Source organism: Varanus komodoensis, unplaced genomic scaffold (genome assembly GCF_004798865.1).
Source record: "Varanus komodoensis strain SLA01 unplaced genomic scaffold, ASM479886v1 scaffold21, whole genome shotgun sequence".
Taxonomy (NCBI): domain Eukaryota; kingdom Metazoa; phylum Chordata; class Lepidosauria; order Squamata; family Varanidae; genus Varanus; species Varanus komodoensis.
Window position 1 is genome coordinate 10,121,980 of NW_025335589.1, and position 23,634 is coordinate 10,145,613.

At 38.2% G+C, this 23,634-nt stretch overlaps 1 protein-coding gene across 1 annotated transcript; it reads left to right on the forward strand.

The window, feature by feature from the left end:
• On the forward strand, window positions 1–20,746 carry RBM46 (RNA binding motif protein 46). Its single transcript, XM_044430836.1, has 4 exons — window positions 1–151; window positions 723–1,190; window positions 5,760–6,542; window positions 20,547–20,746. Exons 1-4 carry the CDS (start codon window positions 1–3, stop codon window positions 20,744–20,746), a joined length of 1,602 nt encoding a protein of 533 aa, XP_044286771.1.
• Window positions 20,747–23,634: the final 2,888 nt, after the last annotated feature.

Here is a 23,634-nt window from a genome sequence, read left to right on the forward strand (position 1 = left end):
ATGAATGAAGATCACACAGATGTAATAAATGGTTGCAGCAAAGTTAGAACTGGTACTCAGAATGAAGCTGCCTTACTGGCTCTTATGGAAAAGACTGGCTACAACATGGTTCAAGAAAATGGGCAACGAAAATTTGGTGGACCTCCACCGGGTAAGAAAGTAAACCATAAAATATCAGCCTGATCTGTTTCTTGAATTGTTAATGTTTGGGTAGGCTGTATGGAAGAACATTAAAGAAAACAGGAAAAAGCAAGGCATGCAGTGTAGATATATCTAACACTGATGGGGGACTCCAGTTAATTTTCCAAGGTAAGAGGCTAGGTGTTTGTATGTTTGTTTTACTAAGCTTTATACTTCTTTACATCCCATCTAAGATTAAGATCTACACTGATTTATTCTGGTTGATGCCCGTTAATTTTATTTTGTGATCTGGACCATACATATTTAGAAATAAGTTGAATTGGATTTAGCAGATCTTTTCTTAAATGTTAATGCATTTTTATTTGAAAAATACAGAATAGGGCTTAGTCAGAGAGACAAAGCTATTAGACTGTCTAATAAATGCCACAGGTATTTAACCAGTTTATGTAATATGTAGTAAATGACAAGTTGCAAAGTTCCTGATTTATACAGAAGCAAAATTTTAGTAATAGTAATATAATATATGCTATTTTTACTGACAAGTATCTTGCCACAATGTGGTACTGAACAATTTCTTTAAGGTTGGGAAGGTCCGCCACCACCCCGAGGCTGTGAAGTTTTTGTAGGAAAAATTCCTCGGGATATGTATGAGGATGAATTAGTTCCTGTTTTTGAAAGAGCTGGGAAGATCTATGAATTCAGACTGATGATGGAATTTAGTGGCGAGAATCGCGGATATGCTTTTGTAATGTATACAACCAAAGAAGAAGCTCAACTTGCTATTAGGATCCTTAATAATTATGAGATTCGTCCTGGAAAATTTATTGGTGTCTGTGTAAGTTTGGATAACTGTAGACTCTTTATTGGAGCTATTCCAAAGGAAAAGAAGAAAGAGGAGATCTTAGATGAAATGAAAAAAGTCACCGAAGGTGTAGTAGACGTTATTGTATATCCAAGTGCAACTGACAAGACAAAGAATCGTGGTTTTGCTTTCGTAGAATATGAGTCTCACAGAGCTGCAGCTATGGCAAGGAGAAAATTGATTCCTGGTAAATATTTTTTTCCATATAAAGTTTAATCATGTTCTTGTTGACTACCTCATTCCTAGATCTGTGCTTTAAGGGTCAGGATAGATGTGGCAGATACTTGTGTAAAAAAGCAGAGAGTGGGTGGGTATGATTAAGAGGAAGATGGTCAGGAAGTGGTAGACCATCCCTGGCAATTGTTGATCTGCAGTCCCACTCTCGTTTTTCCCCACCTGTTTGCTGTTTATATCTATCTCCCTGCCCAAATTTCAAGCAGATTAAATCAGATCTGGGTTTAAATATGGTGATAGGCTGCTGTCATATCTGATAGTATCAACATACTCAAGTAGAAATATAAGTTTGAGTCCTGCTAGGTAAGTGGATTCGTGGTTTCATATGTAACTGGGGATCTATTTTTGTGTTCCTTCTGATGAGATCAAGTATTCACAAATTGATACACATTGTGTGGTGAGCTACTTGTTTATTTCAGTATATAGCAAACCCAGCACTGACTGATTTCAGCATGTTAAAATGTTGCTTGGGAGACAAAACTAAGATAATAGATGCAGGTTATAAATGTGGATATGGAGTAAGCACATACACAAAGAAGATACTTCTTTGTTGGGGAAACCTTCTAAATTATACTGACCTGGTTTCCACATAATGGCAAACCATGGGTTATTTAGCCACAATTTGCTGTGCCTGAGCTGGCGTGAGCAAGTGCATCACTTCCTGTGTGCATTTAGTTCATTCTTGTTTTTAATCATAAAGCTGTGCCTCACCCAATTTTAAGTTATGTGAATTTGGAGTACCCAGTTGCTTAGGGGCTAAACAAACCAGCTGTTAACGTATGCTTATTGTTAAATGCTGGGTTGTTTTGCTCTGAAACAACCTAATGTTACATCAAAGTAACATCCTATAACCTGACCTATCATAACTTGTTGATGTAAAGTGGAAGTGAAGAGTGTGCAGGAGGCAGTACACTTGCTTGCTCTCTCACTTGTGCATTTAATTAAACGATGATTTGCCATTATGCGTGAATAGACTCACTATAATTTATGGCAGTTTGTAAAGAGGCTTATGTAAGCTGAGTGAGAGACAAACTTTTGCATTGTTTTTGTTCAGTATTTTTTATTGATACTCTGTTTTACCCAAGGTGTTGTACAAATAAAACTAAGAAAAATACAATGCATGAACTACAAAAATCTGAAGCAATCTGAAAAAAATCAGTTCAATAAAATCAGAGGCTATTAAAAATAAATGTGGCATGGTGATTCCCTAAATAGCTGATATATAAAATGTATTAACCACTTCAAAAACAGCACACAACTTCCTACTCTGTGTTCTGATGCTTCTTGTTTTGGGAAACAAGATATAATTCCAGAGGCCTTTAAAACTGCATTTCCCTGAGGGTGGTGGGCCAGGCAGGTGAATTTTTGACGGTCTAATTCTTGAATGAACTAACTTTACATCAAAGAATAAATCTCAAATTTATGTAAAGGCAGTTGCAGGCACAGTCACTTACTGTGCTCAGTACCATAATAAGATAGATTAAAGTGCTGGATGATTGACAATGAAAGCATGACCTGGAAGTTTTGTATGGTGCCATTTCCATTGTTACAATTAACCCTAACCTTTGTTATGTCATACTTCCTGACTTCATCTTTCCTAGTAATCTTCATCTTTTCTAATTATGATAAGGATTATATGCATTGTAGTATAGCCTTGCCCTTCATTATTATGGACAGGTGCAAACTTGCTGAACAAGCAGAAATAAATACCTTGCTTACATCATTTCATTGTACTTCAGCCTTTGCCTTGCAGTGTGATCTAATCAGTAGACAATTTGATAATAGTTAACACACTGCTATATAGAGTGCCTTGATACTCCCCGCTACCCCCAAATTCCTTGAGTTTGCCACATTTGGTGTTACAACCAGGGACTGAAATGAATTTAATTGGCAGTGTTATGAGTTGATGTATACAAGATACTTAGCACTGAATTTGTGCAGTACTTTTATTGAGGCATGAAAGTTAGTAAAAACTCCAAACAAACTGGCCCTTGCTGGTTGCATAACTGTGTTCTCTCCTGTTCCCTAACACTATTGGTGACATTTTCCAGCTGCAAGTCTTCGTGAGTAAGGCACTATTAGGTTTGTATATCTGGATCCTGTAATCTTGGGTTCCCACCATCAAACCTGTTTTGGATGGTATTTTTCTTAGTAAAGCAGCAAAGTTGTTTGTAGTATTATGTGCAAATCGTTTTGCTGAATGTACACATTTTTGGAAGCCAATGTGTGCTGCAGATTATAAATGCAAATTCACACTGAAAAATAGATATATGCAATGTCACTTAGGTTTACACATTTTCCCCCATTCCTTTATTAAGTAAACATAAGTGAAAGACTGAAAAATTGATAGATGTTTGTTATTTTTATCTATATGTATGAGTTAAGTATTTCAAGTTAGTTCAGTACCTTAGTGTCTTAAATCTTTTAGGCATTGCATCCCTACAAGTGTAACCCTGACCAAAAATCAGTATTGTTTAATCTTCAACTGTTAGTTTTTGGTAATAATCAAGTTGGGGTTTTGGTTGATTGTATCAGTGTGTAAGCATATTTTAATTGCCTTGTAATTTACAGTTGCTCCTCCCTCCATATTTGTGGGGGTTAGGAGCACAGGACACCTGTGAAAGTGGAAAAATGGCAAATATATGTAGCCCCCCACTGAACCTTAACTCTTAATTCTGTTGACCATACATGTACTGGTAGCTGCATTGCAATTACATCTTTCATAATTTGAATAACCTTCAGCTCAGAACAAGATCTGACCTTCTGGAGTGCAGCCTGTTTCAGGGGAGCTCATCCTCCATTGCAAGCCTTGTGTGTGGCTGTACACCCAGTTCCGAGGCAGCGTTTGCCCTGCCCAGCCCATGGGAGGGTGGTTCAGGGCTGGCCATAGTGGTGGCAAGGAAGAGGAGCGTTCCACTCCAGCTATCTGTGGAGAAGTAGGCCAGAGGCTACAAAACTCCCTCCCCTACCCCACCCCCCCAATATCCCAGTTAATTACTGATGGCAAACTCATGAGAAGTTATCCATGAAAGTTAACCCTGCAAAAGTTGAGGTTTGACTGCATTTGCAAATATATTAGTTGAACACAGAACAAACTAGTCATGCAGTTTAAATCCTCTTAACAGCCAAAATCTTGTGTTTTGATAGTAGAAATCTTAGAGAGACCACCAGCATCTTAAAATGTTTAAAGAGTTCCAAACTCAGCTTTTTGTTAACTTTCACTTTCTGTTTACTAGAAGGCATCTAGATTACATTATCCTTAGTTGGGGAGGAAAAAGGTCTTTACACTCTGACATTTAGATTCCCAGCAATCTCCAAGAATAGCAGTTAGCTAACTTTTTGGTTTCCATGGCAACATACTGAAATAGTTCATATGAAGTAACAGCCCACTGTGGCTTAATTTACGTGTGGGGCCTGTTGCTCTGTGTTGGGTGCTCCTCGGTTTCCAGCTTGTTATAGTCTTTGTTGTGCAAAACCAGTGGAAAAGGTTATTTGAGGACTAGAAACCCTTAGATCAGTTGTTTTCAACCTTTCCACAGCTGGGGATGAGTGAAACCAGGAAAGCCACCTCAGTGACCACTAAGGCAGAAACAAAAAGCACCATACAGTATTCTCTGTATTAGTTTCCAAATACCAAAAAATGAAAATTTTCAATGAGAAACTGAGTGACAAAAAATGCCAGCAAAAATACAAAATACTGAAATCAGCACGGTGTGGCTCCCAGCTGGCTCCCACTGAGCTATCCCTCCCCACCCCCACCCCCTGGCCTCCCTGGTGGCACTGGTACACCCCCTGAAAATGTGATGCCAACTGAAGAAGAGGTGGTGGAGCACAGCCAGCCCTTGCTCCAGTCTGTGGCAAGCAGGCAAGCCCCTCCCCCCTGACCGGCACTGCCTTAGATAATCTTAAAACATGCCATAGGATGAATGTTGTCTAACCTTCAAACAATCCTCTGCTACATGGGTTTGCATGACATTGCCAGTTTATAGAAACAAGCATGTTTGCTCCCAAATTCTTGTCCACTGTGGCTCATCCTTGATGGTATTTAGTTCCTTTCTGAAAAATTGGCATGGATCCCAAATCTTATGGAAGGGAAATTTCCTATCCCATTCTCCTCCTTGCAGCAAATTGTACCCCCAAAATACTTCTCTGGAGGGAAAGCATGGGTCTCTGAACAATATGGGATAGGTGTCCTGTAAGGGAGAACTTAGGAAAAACTCCCATAAGCTTTGGAAAGGCCTTTTGAGGGACTCCAGTTGAGAGAAAAAGATAGTAAACTTACCTTCAACAGATTTCTTAAGTTATCTTAGGATACAAGCTGTTTTTAGTTTGGCAGGTATTTAACCTGGATGGAAGTTAGAACTATTCAGTCTTTTTAAAATCCCATTCTTAGAGTTTCCTTTGGATTGTTTTTAATGTAAACCTTGGATGTGTGCTTGAACATAGAATGGCCAGTCAGAGATATTGCTATAAATAAAATAGGAATGGAAACTGAAGAATACTGTTACATCTTTTTTTATAGGAACATTCCAGTTATGGGGCCATACAATTCAAGTAGATTGGGCAGATCCAGAAAAAGAAGTTGACGAAGAAACAATGCAGAGAGTCAAAGTGTTGTATGTTAGAAACTTGATGATTTCAACTACAGAAGAAACAATTAAGGCTGAATTTAATAAATTTAAGCCTGGAGCTGTTGAGCGTGTAAAGAAACTTCGAGATTATGCTTTTGTTCATTTTTTCAACAGAGATGATGCAGTTGCTGCTATGTCAGTTATGAATGGGAAATGTATTGACGGAGCTAGCATTGAGGTAACACTAGCCAAACCAGTAAACAAAGAAAGCACTTGGAGACAACATCTTAATGGTCAAATTAGTCCCAATTCTGACAGTCTTCTAGTCTTCACAAGCAAAGAAGATAGCCATCAAAAATCGCTAGCAAAGCCAGCAAATCTTCCAGGTCGCCTTAATGGACAGCATAGTCCAAGTCCTCCTGAAATTGAAAGGTGTACTTACCCATTTTTTCCAGGAACAAAGCTTACTCCAATTAGTATGTACTCATTAAAATCTAGTTATTTTAGTTCTGCAGCAATGCAGTTAGATTATTACTGCAACAAAAATAACTGGGCACCGCCAGAGTATTATTTATATTCAACTACAAGTCAAGATGGAAAGGTATTGCTAGTATATAAGATTGTTATTCCTTCTGTTGCAAATGGATCTCAGAGTTATTTTATGCCAGACAAACTCTGCACAACAGTAGAGGATGCAAAAGAATTAGCAGCACAGTTTGCGCTACTGCATTTGGGTAAGTTTTCAAAACTTTGTAGTTAATGTTGCTCTGGTTTCTTGTCTTTATCATTTAGCAAAATCTTTCAAAACCAAGTAAGTACATTATTGGCCCTAGAGTTTAGTAGGCAATTCTGTTTCCGAGTAGGTATTTCCACAATAGTTTTTTGTGGTTTCTGTGCATCACACATAAGAGCTTTGTCCCTGTGTGGGACCTGTTGTCAGAAATATTTCCTTGCTAGGTGTTTTGGCAGGGCTCCCACCATTTTCCCCAGTTTGTTTTTGACTGCAGTTTTGGGTCCCTTGGATTCATTCTGTTCCTAGCTTTACCTCATGACTTCTAGAATCTTTACCTTATTTTCATAGATTTCCTCAAAAAAATCTATTTTCTGTACTTTTACCTAAACCTTATCCATTTTGTTAAAGAAAAAACCCTCATTGGTTTCCCTCAGAAATTTCTATTTTGTTACCATTAAAATTTCTTTCCCTGCCCCCATGGCACTTGGGACAGTGTTTCAAAAATGTGTGTACTGCGGCACAAAAATGCCCTCTTCTGATAGGCATTCTGTCTGTTTTGATTGGGTGAGGATCACAGTAAATTCTTGGCCATACTGCCAAGTCTTTGTCAGACAGGTGGGGAAGAATAGGGCAAGCTTTCTCAAGCATGAGATGCGGACATCTAAAGAAGCAGGGCGGAGTGTATTCTGTCTTCCCCACTTTCCTCACAAGACAAATTTTGAACTGGAGCTTGGAACATCACTATCATAGCAGTCCACTTAGCCAGTATTTACAAGATAGCCGACAGACTAAGCAGAAGGTTAAACACGACCCACAAATGGGAGTTATACCCAGGCATTGTAAAGCACCTCTTTGAACCTGGAGGGCACTGTCCATAGATCCCTTTGCTACACCAAGCAGTGCACAGTGCAGACATAGCTGCTAAGTGAGGATTGGCAAGAGTTCCATGGAAGATGCATTTGTTGTGCATTGGAACAGGACTTTTAAAAATCTGTTCCCTCTATTCCCTCTCATCATGAGAGTACTGGCCAAGATTTGATGAGACCTGGCCAGCTGCTTTCTGCGGACACCATAGTAGCCTCAACAGACTTGGTTTGCAGACCTTCTGCATCTCTCCATTCAGATTTTCACCAGACTCCCAATGAGACAAAATCTAACAGGACTGAGGAGTAATCCTACACCCAGATGTTGAGACCCTCCAGCTAACAACATGGAGAATCAGTGAGTGGATAGGAAAGCTCCCCTGTGACCCAAGATACAGTTAATCTTTGGTGCTGCTTTAAAGCCAACCACCAGACAATCATACGGAACTAAATGGGAGAAATTCAAGTGCTTCTCCTGAGACCAAGGATTCAAGCTGACTACAGTCTCCGTCCATCGGTCTTTACCTTCCTCCATCATCCAGGGTTTGAAACTGACTTCCATTAGGCTATATTTAACTACCATCTTGGAATTCCATGGGTCATTCAAAGGTTTTTAACCTAGTTCCTGACTGATCGAACCAGGATGGAACCTCTCAGTGGTCTTGCAAGTCCTAACAAGACCACCCTTTGAACCTTTAGCCACTATTGATGTCCACCTTCTCTCCTGGAAGTTTGCATTGTTAGTACAGATCACTTAAGCGAGATGGGCCAGTGAACTGTTTGCTCTCCAGATTGCCCCACCCATTCCTTATTTTCTATAAAGATAAAAATGTTCTCTGATCCATCCAGTCCTTCCTGCCTGAGGTTGTTTCATGTTTCTACGTAAACCAAGATATGACCATTCTTTCTGATGCCATCCAGCCGTGCAAATAAGGGCGCTCCATAAGCTTGACAGTCTGAAGGCCCTAGCTTTCTGTTGGTCTCATACCAAACTATGCTGCCAATCCATAGACTATTTGTCTCTCATGGAGAAAGGTCAAAAGGCAAACCCGTAACACCACAGAGGTTAGCCTTTGCATTGTAGAAATCATCAAGCTGGCTTACGAACTAACTGGACTAGAGCTCCCAGAAAAACCAAAAGCACACACTATCAGAGCAACGATGGCATCCATGGCACTGCATGTCGGTATATCATAGAACACACATGTGGAGCAGCAGCATGGGCCGCTTCATCAGCCTTCATGCGACACTACCACCTCACTTGCATCTGACAAGACTGCTTTTTTGGCTGAGCAATCCTCTGGGCAGTCCTTTGCTTACACTGATGTCTCTCCTCCATCCAAGGTACACTTGCTGGTCACCCATATTTGTGATGCGCAGACCAGAAAGAAGAAAGTGAAGTTGGTTACCTGTAACTGCATTCTTTGAGTAAGTTGTGTGTTCACACAACCCACCCATCGACCTCACATTGGTGTTGATGCTCTTTCTACCTTTTTGCATCTGTACCATGTTGCTTTTGGTACTGTCCAGTCTATGCCCCAACCACTGATGCTGAAGAGGCTGAAGTTGACCAGTTTTATGAAGTTCTAAAACACCTAGAATTAACACCAAAAATGATATCATCATGGGGGATTGGAATGCTGAAGTAGGAAGGCAAAAGATAATTGGAATAACAGGCAAGTTTGGCCTTGGAGTACAAAATGAAGCAGGCCAAAGGCCGGCAGAATTTTATCAAGAGAACATGCTAGTAATGGCAAACACTCTTTTCCAACAACCCAAGAGATGACTCTACACATGGACCTCACCAGATGGTCAACACAAAATCAGATTGACTATGTGCTTTGCAGCCAGAGATGGAGAAGCTCTATACAGTCAGTAAAAACAAGACCAGGAGCTGACTGGCTCAGATCATGAGTTTCTCATTGCAAAATTTAGGCTTAAGTTGAAGAAAGTAGGGAAAAGCATTAGGCCACTCAGGATGACCTAGAGCATATCCCTTATAAATATACAGTGGAGGTGACAAATAGATTTAAGGAATTAGATCTGATAGAGTGCCTGAAGAACTATGGACGGAGTTTCGCAACATTGTACAAGAGGTAGCAACTAAAACCATCCCAAAGAAAAAGAAATGCAAGAAAGGAACTAGAGATCAAATTGCCAACATACGCTGGATCATGGAGAAAGCTGGGGAGTTCCAGAAAAACATTTACTTCTGCTTCAATGACTGTGCTAAAGCTTTTGATTGTGTGGATCACAACAAATTGTGGCAAGTTCTTAAAGAGATGAGTGTACCAGACCATCTTATTTGTCTCTTGAGAAACCTGTATGCGGGTCAAGAAGCAACAGTGAGAACTGTTCAAAATTGAGAAAGGAGTTCGGCCAGGCTGTATACTGTTGCCCCGCCTATTTAACTTATATACAGAGTGCATCATGAGAAAGGGGGGGCTAGATGAATCACAAATCGGAATTAAGATTGCTGGGAGAAATATCAACAACCTCAGATAATGCAGATGATACCACTCTAATGGCAGAAAGTGAAGAGGAACTAAAGAGCCTCTTGATGCGGGTGAAGGAGAAGAGTGCAAAAGTTGGCTTGAAACTCAACATTAAGAAAACTAAGATCATGGCATGCAGTCCTCTCACTTCCTGGCAAATAGACGGGGAAGAAATGGAGGTAGTGACAGATTTTATTCTCCTGGGCTCCAAGGTCATCGCAGACAGGGACTGCAGCCAAGACATTAAAAGACGCTTGCTCCTGGGGAGGAAAGCTATGGCAAATCTAGACAGCACACTAAAAAGCAGAGACATCACCCTGCCAACAAAAGTGCGTATAGGCAAGGCTGTGGTTTTCCCAGTTGCAATGTATGGCTGTGAAAGTTGGACCATAAGGAAGGCTGAGCGCCAAAGAATTGAGGCCTTTGAATTTTGGTGTTGGAGAAGACTCCTGCAAGTCCCTTGGACTGCAAGCTGATCAAACTGGTCAGTCCTAGAGGAGATCAACCCTGGCTGCTCTTTAGAAGGCCAGATCCTGAAGATGAAACTCAAATATTTTGGTCACCTAATGAGAAGGAAGGGCTCACTGGGGAAGAGCCTAATACTGGGAACAATTGATGGCAAAAGAAGAAGGGGACGGCAGAGAATGAGGTAGTTAGATGGAGTCACTGAAGCAGTCAGTGTGAGCTTAAGTGAACTTGGGCAGATGGTGGAGGACAGGAAGGCCTGGAGGAATGTTGTCCATGGGGTCGCAATGGGTTGGACATGACTTTGCGACTGGCAACAACAATCACCACCACCATGTTGCTATGTTCAGGGCTTGAAATGGCCCCTCTTCTCCAGTTCGAAGGCCAATAAGTTGGCCTTGCGAACACTGGAAACCTGCCTTTATATGCTGTGCAGGGAAGGCATGAGGCTCCTTCAAAATGGTTAAACAGGCCCTTCACAGATGCAGAGTCCTTATGTGTGAATGCACAGAAGACCACTTGAACATCAGTTACAGGTAGGCAACTTCACTAACTTCAGAGGTACTTTTCAGTATTTTCTCTCTGCAGTGAGGTGTACAGACATTGTCTCATTCACCTCAAGATAGCCCTGTTGGAATCAAGCCACAACATGTTAAAGCAGAGGAAAGAATTGAAACTTCAGTGAATGTATAACCTGGGAAATTTATAATATTTTTAAAGGTGCTTTGGAAAGGTTGTTACCTGTTTCCATCCATGGATTCATTGTATTCTTTGCCTTTAAGTCTTTTAATAAAGATTGAGACTCCTAATTTTATTGAAAAGGCAGTGGCAGTTTGCATTTAAGTAACACCTTTTCCTGTTAGGGGAACTTTTTCCTCTGAAAAACTGTTTTGGGGAACAAACACTTTTTAAAGGAAAGAATGCTACTGTAAGATGCCTCGGAAGGGACATATCTAGATGCTCAATTTTCTCATTTTCTGTGGCTTGTAGGATGAATGCACAGTACTTGAGAGATGTGCTTGCAAAGCAAAATTTGGAACAGTCTTAAGTCCACAAGCCTTACTAGCTTGCAACAGTGGTTACCAACCTTCTGGGATTAATAGTAGTGAGGAGAGCTCTCCCCCTTTGTAGAACTTGCTGTATTTCTATGCTTAGTATAGAGAGGGGAACATCTTTTTTCTGGCAACACACTGGGTTTCTATATTGGGCACAGAAATTGCATGCTGTGTCCTTTTCCAACTTACTCAAATGATTGAATTCCATGTGCTTACTAGTAGTCAGTTTCTTGTCACCTATGGCGACTAGACAAGTACTTAAAAACAATGCTGCTGTTTAAATTTTCTTGTATTTAAAAATGTTTATGTAGGGGTGGACAACTTGCAGCCCTCAGACTGATTTCATGCTTTCCTCAGTCTAATTCAAAAGACGTCTGCATGTAATCAGTTCAGACTTCTAGCAAGAACAATCTGCCCTTTTGGCAGCCTTCTAAACTGGAAGGACAGAATGGTAGGATAGAGAAAAGGTGATGGCAGAAAGAGAAAGATGAACCCCTTCACACAAACTTTTGGCTCTGGCCCTGTCTGCTATCCACCATCAATATGTATCCCCCAGCTGATTACCTGCAAGGCAATATGGTCCCCTCTCAACAGTAAAAAGGTTGCCGTCTCCTGTTTTATATGTTATCTTTCTACTTTGTACAAGGCTGCATAACTCATCACATCAGTATTTTTAAAAAATCAGGTTAAAAACAGAATAACAAACAACATTCTAAAGTAACACTAAAGTAAGATCTATGTAATTTATCAAATCAGATGTTGTGAATGTTTAGAATTTAATTCTGGTTATTTGCCAGTCCGTATTGAAAGCTATTATTTGAAATTGGATTTCATATAGTTTCGAAAAGGAATGAAGGATTAAGCAGCCTTTACTGCAGAGCTAACATAAACTGAATTTTCTGTGCATAGATGATAATTGAGATATTTTTTCTACCCCCCCAGTAATTTATTGCAATGAATTTATAAGGAGGTGTATTAAAATTGACATGAGGGTGGGTGGGACAATATTTCTCAAGCCACTGTGCCCCACCTCCATTGTCCTAGCTGATTCTCACCTCAGAAAAGTTTTACCTATGTTTAAGCAGACCCCTGTAAAGTACCTTAATTTTCATATATTGAATTAACAGCCTAAATAAAATGCATGTAACATATTAACATCAGATAGTATAATTGAAACTTTTAGATGTACGTAGGCTCTTGCTTAATAATGTAAGCATAACATAGTATTGCATGTGTTCATATATATATATATATATATATATATACACACACACACACTAAAATCAGATTTTACAAAGCATTGAAACATGAAAAGAAAAAAAAAGAAGTGCCTAAGCAGGAAAAAAATAGAAAAATGTGAGGTCCCTTAGCTTGAATGCCTTGCCGCACTTCTTGCAAAGTTAAAAAATCAAACAGCTTACCCCCCTGTTCCAAAGCTCCAAGAATCTTTGGAAAGAAAGTAAAATTGGAATCAGCCACATGTTATTTGAATTCATGTAGTTCTACACAAACATTTCACCTAGCATCATGGATAATTCCTTATGTAAAGAGAATGATGAATATGTATTCAAGTTCCAGTTTTTTACAGGGGAATTATGACTTTTTGTCATTTGTTTATTCTGGTAACAATAGTTTAAGTTCAGCAATAAAATTGACAGATATTCTGCAGGCTGTGTATGGACCTCAGAGGCTGTCTGTACAGGCCCCTGTAGTTTCCTTAACTTCCTAGTTTGTACTTGTTCACTCCCACTAACACTGCTACCAAATAGGATATATGAGGAGCATGGTTATTGCATTGTATTTATATACCATCTGTTTTTCCTCTTAGAAGGAGCTCAAGGCAGTTTACATAGCTTTCCACTCCAGTTTTATCACAACTCACAACGTTGTGAGGTAGGTTAGGCTGAGAGCTAGTAACTGATCCCAGTCGCCCAGTAAGTGGCCAAATGGAGACTAGAACCTGAATCTCCCAGGTCCCCAGTCTAGTAGTTGACTTTCCAGGTATTCTGCTCTGAGCAAAATCAGGTTCTGATAGCCTAAGAAACAGCTGCAGGGTATGTGAGAAAAGCTGTATGAATATGAATGCTTGCATATTAAACATGTGCTTGGGATGGAGGCAGTTATCAGACCTTGTCAAGAAATGTTGTATGCCTTTGTTTATATTAAACCCTGACTTTTGCCCCACCTTGCAATTTAAAATGCTAATTGTGCTGTTGGGCAGCAATGGCTTCATTCATGGTTTGCTTGTTACTGATTGGCTTTTCACAGGCCCTTCTGCATAAGCAGGAATTGTTAACTTTGATAGTCCTGTGGGATGCATGGGATATTAGTTAGGAAGCCAGGGGTCATGGCTGTGCGCACAGTTATTGGTGGATATGAAAAATAATTGTAGTTAGTGGGCATAATTCTTGACTTATTTTTTCTTCAGGATAAGTGTAAAAATGTTAATAGGGGAAATAAATCATCTCTGTAGCTACATATCAAATTAATACAAACTTAATATCTGCATAATTCCCTGAAAACTGAACTAGGTATTCAACTCATATGATGGATTTTTTCTTTTGTGATAATTGTGTCTTGTCTTAAAACAAATTGCAGGCAGATCATACTCACAATCAAACTTCAATATCTCTGTATTGTGTTTTAATTCATTTCTGTACCACCTAAAGCTGAAGCACTCTTGGCAGTTCACAACATTTAATCAAATGTAAATGATACAATAAAACACAATGTAAAATTCCAATTTGCAAATTTAAAAAAGCTACAACTTCTAATAGCCAAAATATAAAAGTTTAACATGTAAAATATTTCCATTAAAAAGGCCCAGCTAAAATAGCAGACACACCATTAAAGCCTGAGGAACAGAGGGCCGTTATAACCTGACATTGTAAAGATGACAGTGTTGGCACTAAGTGAACCCACAGTGGGAGACAACTACACAGTGGAAGGCACACCATCAAAAAGACCCTTGTCACCTCTTTCTCAGTCTACCTTTAAAGTAGCAATTGGATAAAGTCTCCAGATGAAGAAGCTGGATAGATCTCTTGTTCATTCCAGAGTGCTGGATACGGACTAACAGACTCAAGTTAAACCATATTTAGACTAGACACCAGGAAGAGCTTCCTGACTTTCAGAGCAGTATGATAATGAGATCTATTACCTGTGGGAGTTGTGGGCTCTCCCTTGCTGGAGATAGTAAAAAAGTGAACAGTCATCTAAATGGGATGGTGTAACTTAGTGACCTGCAGTAGCAGGGAATTGGACCTGATGGGCTTCTGGCCCCTTCCAACTCTATTATTCTGTGAGTTTGGGACAGATGTTCTATCAGGTATTGAGCCATGTTGTAGTTTTTGCTACATGTGCTAATTGAGTGTTTTGGAGTGAAATTGTATGGATGTTTAAACAGGAAGTGTTCTACCAATATTCCCAGGTTGTGTTAATTTCACAGAAGAGCTGAAAAGTGGGACACTGAGTGAATCTTTACCACACTTTCACGCATTTCATTCATGAAAAAGCCATTCCCAGATACGTACAATCATCAGAGTAAATGGAAAACTGAAAATGAACTTGTAACCAATAAAATCCTGACAGAAGTGCATTTAAAACTGCATTTCTTTTCCACAAATGCACCCCAAAAGCAGGAAAAGGTTCAGACATACCTTAAGACATACATGACACTTGTGTACCAAAATACAAATGGAGATAAACTCATACGGATTATATAAGGATATTTTGTTGGACCTGACTAAGGTCCAGTTAGATTATTTTGGTCAAACAATGGCTCACTAGATGCACCTAGGAATTTCTTGTGCAAATATCCTTTCATTGTTACTTGTTCCTGGAGTTTGTATGTAGATAATAACTGAGCACATCCCATGTGAATTTGTGCAAATTTACTGTTACAGCTACCTGTGCTAAGTAGCTGTCACTCTCTGTTGCAACAGTTAATAATAATTGTTTTTATGCACTTGATAAAAATATGCCTTATTTTGTTTCTTGACCTGAAGACACTGTTGATTCTGTTCTGACAAACTGGACTATTCCGATGTGCTCCAACAATATAATTGGTTCCTTTGTTATAGTAGTTGATTCTTGCTTTTGTGTATTCACTATCAGCTTTGCAAAGATGACGAATGTTGAGTAAATCCTGTCAAATTTACAATAATTATTTTGCATTTTAACCTTTGCATGTTTAAAATACATTCAGAGATTGGCATGTTATTCTGAGGAATAGGTAGCAATAGTATTTCTCCTAGGAAACAAAGTCACATGCACTGGTCTGCTCTTATGATTATGAGCCCGTTTCACATAGTTCTTGCATAGTTTAAGCACTTAAATGGAAGTACAAAGTCCTGTTAGAGTAATATGAGATACTGGAAAACTAAGTTTTTCTTCCGCTTCACACTAAAGTGTTGATTCCCCCCCCCCCCCCCAGCTTGAATCTAACCATGCCCTTACAGCAGTAGAATGGACACTGCTGACAGAAAGGGTTTTTTCCTTCCTCCCTGCATCCCTCATGCACTCCCAAATTTTCTCTGGAAGACTGGGGGTCCTCCAGAGCAGATTTGGGGGTTGTGTATGGGGACACGGAGAAGATGTGAAGACCTGTCACATGAAGTCAAAGTTTGTTTGCACAATGCTGGAATTTAAGTTGATAATGTCTGCTTCAGTGCACACTAAGCATGAGGGTGGGGGGTCGAGTAGGATACTGGCAACAGAAAGGACTCCTAGTATAATGGGAACTAACAGTCGAGTGAAACACCTGAAATGAATGATAATGCTCCTTTCTGAAGCAGGGCAGCTCAGCAGAGCTAAAACGGAGCCTAGCTGTCCTGACCTGTTCTGGGAAAAAAGCATTTGCTTGTTTATTCACTTACAATAGGGATTGCTGGTACCTGATTTTTAGATGGCTCTCTCTTTCCACATTTATGTCCTGGTTGTAAAACCAGCAGATGGAAGAAACATCAGATAAATAACTTGGTGTTTAGTTTAAATTGTCTTTATCAAAATTTCAGTACTTTCTGGGTACTGTGTTGACTTGCCAAGACCTGGGCATTGCAATCTTTTGGTTAATAGGCAGAGTCTAGATGGTTATAGGATTTTTCAGAAGTCCAGGTTCAACCTCAGAAATTGCTCTAAAACTTTTTTCAGAGGTCCAGCCCAGCGTTAGAGTGCCCTCATTTCTACTATCAAAGCAGAAAGAACCATAGCAGCTGTGGCTTCAGGTGCTTCCTTGGAGATAGGCTTTGAGGGATGGGGATGAGACAGGCTCTGCCAGCATACAAATTGTCCTCATACTCCTTCCTATCTTCTCAGTCAAAATCTGCAATCTCTTTTCCTCTATGCTCCTACTGCATGTATAGGATGCTCATAATCCTCAGAGTTTGAATGGTTATGGGCAGCAGAGCATCAGATTGTGCCCTTAAATCATTTTGCAAATCCCTGATAATTTCAATTAGTTTTTCAACCCCTCCAAAAAGGGAAAAAACTGGGCCACTGACTTCTGTTTACTTTGTAAATATTTCATATTTCAAGAGCAGTTTTCTTCTGTGATCCTGGTTTGTGGGGGATTCTATTTAAAGATGCAGTATTCAGTATCTCTGGTGATTGTATTTTCATTTCTACTTTGTACATATTACTGAGATTAGTACTGCAATAACACTACATTCTTCCAGTCTAAGGTTGTGTATTTGTGCAGGTATATTTTGTAGTGCCAGCGCAAGGTAATATTATACAATGAGTTTTTGTAATAGTTGCTAATAAAGCTGAGGATATCCTTTTTCCAAAGCTATATGCCGGCACAGCATGATTTGGTATTTTTAATAATAATTTAGGTATGTGCATGTACTCTTAACACAATCACATAAGAAGCTGAAATGCATATGGAATAGGAAAGTCAGTCCCAGAATTCTATACATTTTACTGGGGTTAAACTCACCTTGAAGATTGTTACGTTCTGTCTTCACTGCTTGCAGAAAGGGTACATAACCTTACCAGCTTGGACCTGTGTAGAAAAGTTTGGCGAAAGTAAACAGGTAAGTAATTTAACTGAAGTAAAAATGGGTCAAATTCATGATTAGTTTAAATACCTTGTATTTCCTTGGGAATGAAATTGACATTTGCAGAAAAATAGTAACCTGTGCTCTGATTGTGTCACTTTGACTATGAATGAATGTTGCATGTAATTTCAGGGTTCGATCACAGAATAGTAAGTCTAACACTCTCTTGTAAGAATAAGGATATTTCCATTCATTTTCACTATTTCAGGAACTACTAGTTCCTGTGTGTAACTGGTCCATTTTTCTAGTGCAGTAGATATAATGAATGTGCAGTGGCAGTGTAAGATACTACCTGCTGTTTCCTTTCTCTGCCCCCCGCCCAAACTGTTTTCAGATGCCATGCATACGTTTGCCATAAATACAGGACAATGATGATTTTTAAAATACTCAATTTAAATTTAGATAGTATTATTTAAGCATGAAGAACTCTTGTTTTGCAAATGAGTATACTTAATTTTGCTCTGTTTGCCTGCCAGCTTATCTCTTCTCAATTCTGCTCAGTCTCTTTGTTTTCCATTAATCATGCTATATATACCAAGAGTTCTCAGAATGGCACCTACAGCACCTGCAAAAGGAGACTGTGTGCTCCTGAAAAGTTTCTGCTTTTTCAATATACCTGGACTGGTATGAAATGAATACAGCTTTCCAGGAATTACACATAGGCTTCAATCTGCCAGTTGTTCATATATTGAAAGTATAAGGTTCTAAATCCATTGCTTCAGAGAAGGTGAGTGTTTCCAGTTTTGTAATATCAGGCTTTTAGGTGTCAAATGGTTGCTGAGAATCCATTTTTACTTCCATTTATTAATATATATAAAGCAAATATAACAGTCTGTAAATCAATGAATATTAAATACATTGCTTCTAAACAGAAGCAACTCCTGGACATGGCCAAAAAAAAGGTTAAAAAGAAGTATTAGTTGTGTTGCACCATCAGCAAGTAGCTGAATTGGAAGGTGCCTTATTAAAGAAAAGATGTATCTTGTAGGGATAATTAAGATGCAGTCTAAGATTCACTGATAGGACTGGTAGACACTAAAGCAGTGTTCTATCGATTTGAGGTAGTGCCTTAGAGCAATTACTCAAATTCTGAATGTGCCCGCAGACCCAGAAAGGTTGGGAAACCTTGTGCTGCGCACTGTTTTTAAACTTATACATTACACACGTGCGTGGACTTGCTTTTACCTATTTTTGGTTTTTTTTTTCCTCCTTGGTCTCTCATTTGATGAAGTGCTTTTCTTATGAAAACACTGATCTTGACATTTATTTCTCATTTGTGTGTATTCTTTCTGTACCTTGTAACAAAATTCTTGTATTATCTGCTTGCTAGCCTTTTTGCTCTGCCAAATTATTTGTAATCTTTTTTATGTCTGTTTTCTTGAGTTTGTTTTATTTTGATTTCTTTGGTTTTCTATTTAAGTTTAGGTTAATTGTTGTAGATTTTATTATTGTGCTTTTTGTCATGTCCTGTGAATGCAATTTTAAACTTATCTCCAAGTCCTCTCTTTTGTTTCATGTTCTATTTTTAGGTTTGAATGAGACTTTGATATATTAGTGCATATAACCAAGCATCTTATTGCTATTTATATAGGTAGAAAATTACAAGAATAGTAACAAAGCCTGTGTTCTAATTTATTCAGCTGAAAATATATGTTGAAAAACTAATTTCAGCTAGTTTGAATGCATATAATCTGCTTTACCATGGTTGTGGAGAGAAATGCAAATTAAATGATTTCTAAAAATGCTTTTTCAAGTAACTTTTGTGTTTAATTTTGGAGAGAGATCTTTGTTAGTCTGTTGTAACAAAAACTTGAGACCTTTATGGCATCTTGAAAAATTAACATGTTTATTCTAACATCCAAATTTCATGGACACAATATTCTGATGTTGCCTGGAGTTATCTTTATCTCCTTTTTGGGTAGATGGTTATATATGCATCATACTTTTTATACTTGCAAAACTTTTGATTCATTAGTATACATTAGAGTGATTTTATGCCAGTTAAGTGCTTAATTTTATTCACCGGTATTCAATTATGCCAGCTCAGCTGTAATGTACACTGATGGCTGAAGGTAGGAGGGAGGCATTATCCTATTCCTTTTATAGTTTTTTAAAAAGAAAAGAATGTGTTTTATATGGACTGCATTATCTTGGAAAGCATGCCTGAGCATTGGAGAAATTATGAATTTATATTGTTCAATTATAAGCTTTAATTTTGTACTAAACAGTAAAGATAAAGGTTAAAGATTAAAATATAAATGTATTTTGAACTCTCCTTTTTAAAGCTAAAGTAGTTATTCAAGTATTTACTCAGTAGCGATAATCTATAGCTTTCTAAGAGTGACAGGTTTACACACAGTGTGTTGTCTAAATATTAGCTAAGTGATGGAATTAATAAATACTGCCACTTTCCTTTTCTTGAAGATTCATTTGTCTCTAACTTGTACATCAAGTCTTAAAGGCAAAGATTTAAAAAAGCTTAAAAGTTTAAGAAACCATTTATTTCCTTGTGGCAGTGACATAAATTTGATAAGCTTCTGCAAATTTAAAGATGTAGCTGAAAACTGTAAAGGAAAAAAAAACACTTTACTAAATTATTTAAGGAGGGTCTGACTAAATATACCCAATGAAACACTTGTGTCTTTTTAGAAAAAAGTTACATTAAAAGGAGGCAATTTATAGCAGATAAATAGTATAGATGGCAGTGCTTGGTATTTTCTTGCATTTCCATTCTAATCTTTATTGTATGCATTTTAAGAGGAAAAGTTGCAAGATATTTGGAAGCAAGTGTTCATCTTTTCCATTTTATATCCACTTCTGAAGCAACTTTTCATTAAAAAGGAAAAAAGCTATTGGATACTGCATGGAATATTGTGTTGATATCCAGTATCTACAGTAGCAAGTGTTTGGACCAAAGAATGAGTAGGCTAGATATATGCAGCATAAATTCCTCATTACCTAGTTTCCATTCGCAGAAGATAGTGTGCTGACCAATTTTTGTTGCTAAATTAAGTGCATTCTTTACACACATGTGCAAACTAATTATCATGTAATTTTTTTTTTAACAGACTACAATTTCCGCCGAAGTTCAGTAAATAATATTTCCCCCATTAGTGCTACTCTTTCTTCTGGAACTACCAGTGTGCTATCTTACACATCAAGACCCTATTCTTACCCAAGCTACCCCTTGTCGCCATCGATTCCACTTGCTAACAGCAACCATGTTGGACAGCGTCTGTATATCCCCAATCAGGCTTCATTTTTTTGAGCAAAAGAAAAAGTTGAATGAAAATAGTATACATTTATTTTAAAATTATAATGTCGTTTTAGTCTTAATCGGGTCCACACAATTGGTTTTGGTGAGCTGAATATATATATTTTACAGATTGCTCATATGTTTACTGACTTTGTGCAGAGATAAAGCTCCTAACGTATTTCCACTTGGCAAGAATCTGGCATAGTATTTTATGAATGCTTGTCTGGTATTTTTTTTAAAGAAACCCAAGCTCACTCCAAATTCAACTCCAAATAAATAACTTATATACTATTGTGATCCTTGTAAATCTCTTTGCATATTTTAGTTGCATGATAAATATTTGCTTTATTAACACATATTTTGTGTTAATTTATCCACTGTTTATGTTATGCTCTATTTGTTAAATTTACTGTTGTTGTTACTTGTTGTCATGTTTTTAATGTTCATATCATGTGTTTAATTCAATACCTGGATGCAGACATTTTGACATTAAATTCTTGCTGTATAAAATATTGGTGTGATTCATTTTTAATGCTTAGGAGTTACTAAATGAATATGCATTTTCAGTACTTTTTCTGGGGCATTGAACAAGTTAAATAATTAGCTGATTAAAATGTGCATATTAATAAACTCTGAAACTGAAAGCAAATAGTACCAATTTATGTTACTGAAGATGAATTGAAATTGATTCCTTTTGTGTGTTGGTTGCATGCTGTACCCCTGAAAGAAAAAAGTCTTTAATGTTAAAAATAACATTTAATTAAAAGTTCTTTAATGTTATTCCTTGGGAGTGGAACAACATAATGGAAGAAATCATACAGTTAGAATGATTTGCATGATTCCTCCTCTCACATATAAAATACTTGAAGTGCCAGACCCAAAGAAGCAGTTGCAAGTGCTGGTTAACATCAAAATTGGACTTAAGTTATTAGTATAAGTGCTCTCCTTGACTTTTCCAGAGTTTGTGTTATGATGTGGAATTGAAATGGATTAATTGGCATTGTTACCACTACACAGGATGTAGAAGTTCATAATTATGAAGATGCAAGATTTTACGATACAAAACTGGTATTTGCTGGTTGCATGATCATTCACCTCCCCTTCTGATACGACATGCCCAGATATGTTCTGGAGTGTCCCACCATTTCCAGTTTATCAGTTACTGTAAATACATGTGTAGAGTCCACCTGTGTACAATTCCAGTGACATGTGATCTTAGATTAATACCTCCTCCTGAAAAGCCCCAGTGTTTGTCAGCCTATCTAACTGAACTATCTAACAATCATATCATGAATATCAAGGAATGATTCCGACTAGTTTGGGATAGACATCAAATTGGCATATTGAAAAACAAGACAATGAACATTCCTTAGATCTTCATTAAATCTATTATACAAAATTGAAGAATATGGCTTAACTGCAACTCTGCCCAGAAAAGCAGCCTATTAAAACTCAGTAACTGGGCAAGGAGTGTATTACTGAGAAGCAACCAAGAAGCCCGTGGTAACTCGAGCAGCCAGGGAGATCTGCAGCTCAGATAGGAGAAACTGTCCACATAGGGCAACTCATCTACACATTGAAAAGCTAGACTTTATGGAGTAGTGAAGAGAGCCAGTGCCAAAAGAAACCCAGTTCAAACCCTGTCCAGAGTTCACAAAAAGGCATCTAGGAAATGCAGCAAATGTGGAAAAGTGTTCTCTGGTCTTCTGAGACCAAAGCAACATTTTGGCCTAGTAGTAAACTTCTTGGTGTGGTGCAAAATCAATAGAGCTAGAGAACCTCATCCCCAAAGTGAAGCGTGGTGGCGGCAGCATGCTGTGGGGATGCTTTTCCTTGCCCATTACTGGGAAACACCAACAGCAAGATGGGTGGAGCCAAGTGCAGGGCAATTCTAAAGGAAAATTTGTTTCTGTCCACAGTCAAGAACTGGAGCAGTTCTGCCAGGGAGAGTGGGCACACTAACGCAAGGTACTGTGAAGAAGACAAAAGTATTAGTCACTATTATGGCATGAACATTAATGGAAAATGGCACGGTCTGAAAATTAAGTGGACAGGTATCCATGATGCTTAGAACAAGTTAGGTTAGAATTTTTTGTTTGTTAAAATAGCCATTTACAAAATTGCAGCCATAAAATACCTTAAAATTGGACCAAATTTAAGTTTTAAACCATTGGGACATAGTGGCTTACTTCAGTTTTCAAAGACAAACTGGAATGAGTGTTCAGGTTTCTGCAGAAAGCCCTGTGTTGCACACACATGCAATAAAATATCCTTTGGAAGGGAGCTGCACTGCAGTGGGCAGCAAAGAATGTTGCTCCTCTTAATGGAGACAATCTTAGTCATGTTATACAACAGAATTTGGAGTAGAGCCTCATTTTACTCTTGTTTATTACATTTGTATATTCCTTTAAAGAGCTGAAGGCAGTGTATGTAGCCCCATTGCACTACCCCATTTTATCATCACAGCAATCCTATGAGAAGTTAGTGGTAGTCCAAACTCCACTAAGCCAATGAGCTTCATGTTACTGTAAGACAAATAATTCAACTGAAGCATCTAATAGTTAAAAAAACAGTTTTATTTGAAATTATACAGAACTAATCTTTACTTCATTTTGGTCAGTAGTGCAAAAACTAATGTCATTGCAAGGTTTGAGACTAAATTTTAGTACATCATAATTTTTGATGAGGTGAAACTTACTTAGATGAAGATGTGAAATGACAGAAGTAAGACAGAAAAGATTAATTCCTTATTTGACTATTGTTTCCTGAAACTAAGGATCTGACTAAACTGTCAGTGCAGATGCATATAACTAAACTCAGCATATGCTTTGAAAGAAAAGCATTTTTGGAAAAGGGCAATTTACAGTTGAGAAAAGGGTTAAGTCTTTCCACTGCTAAAA

Excerpts from the sequence above, each read along its gene's own strand:
- RBM46 (XM_044430836.1), top strand. The coding sequence starts at position 1 with ATGAATGAAGATCACACAGATGTAATAAATGGTTGCAGCAAAGTTAGA. Across the intron at positions 152-722 it reads ATTTGGTGGACCTCCACCGG|GTTGGGAAGGTCCGCCACCA; the intron begins GTAAGAAAGTAA and ends AATTTCTTTAAG. Across the intron at positions 6,543-20,546 it reads GTTTGCGCTACTGCATTTGG|ACTACAATTTCCGCCGAAGT; the intron begins GTAAGTTTTCAA and ends TTTTTTTAACAG.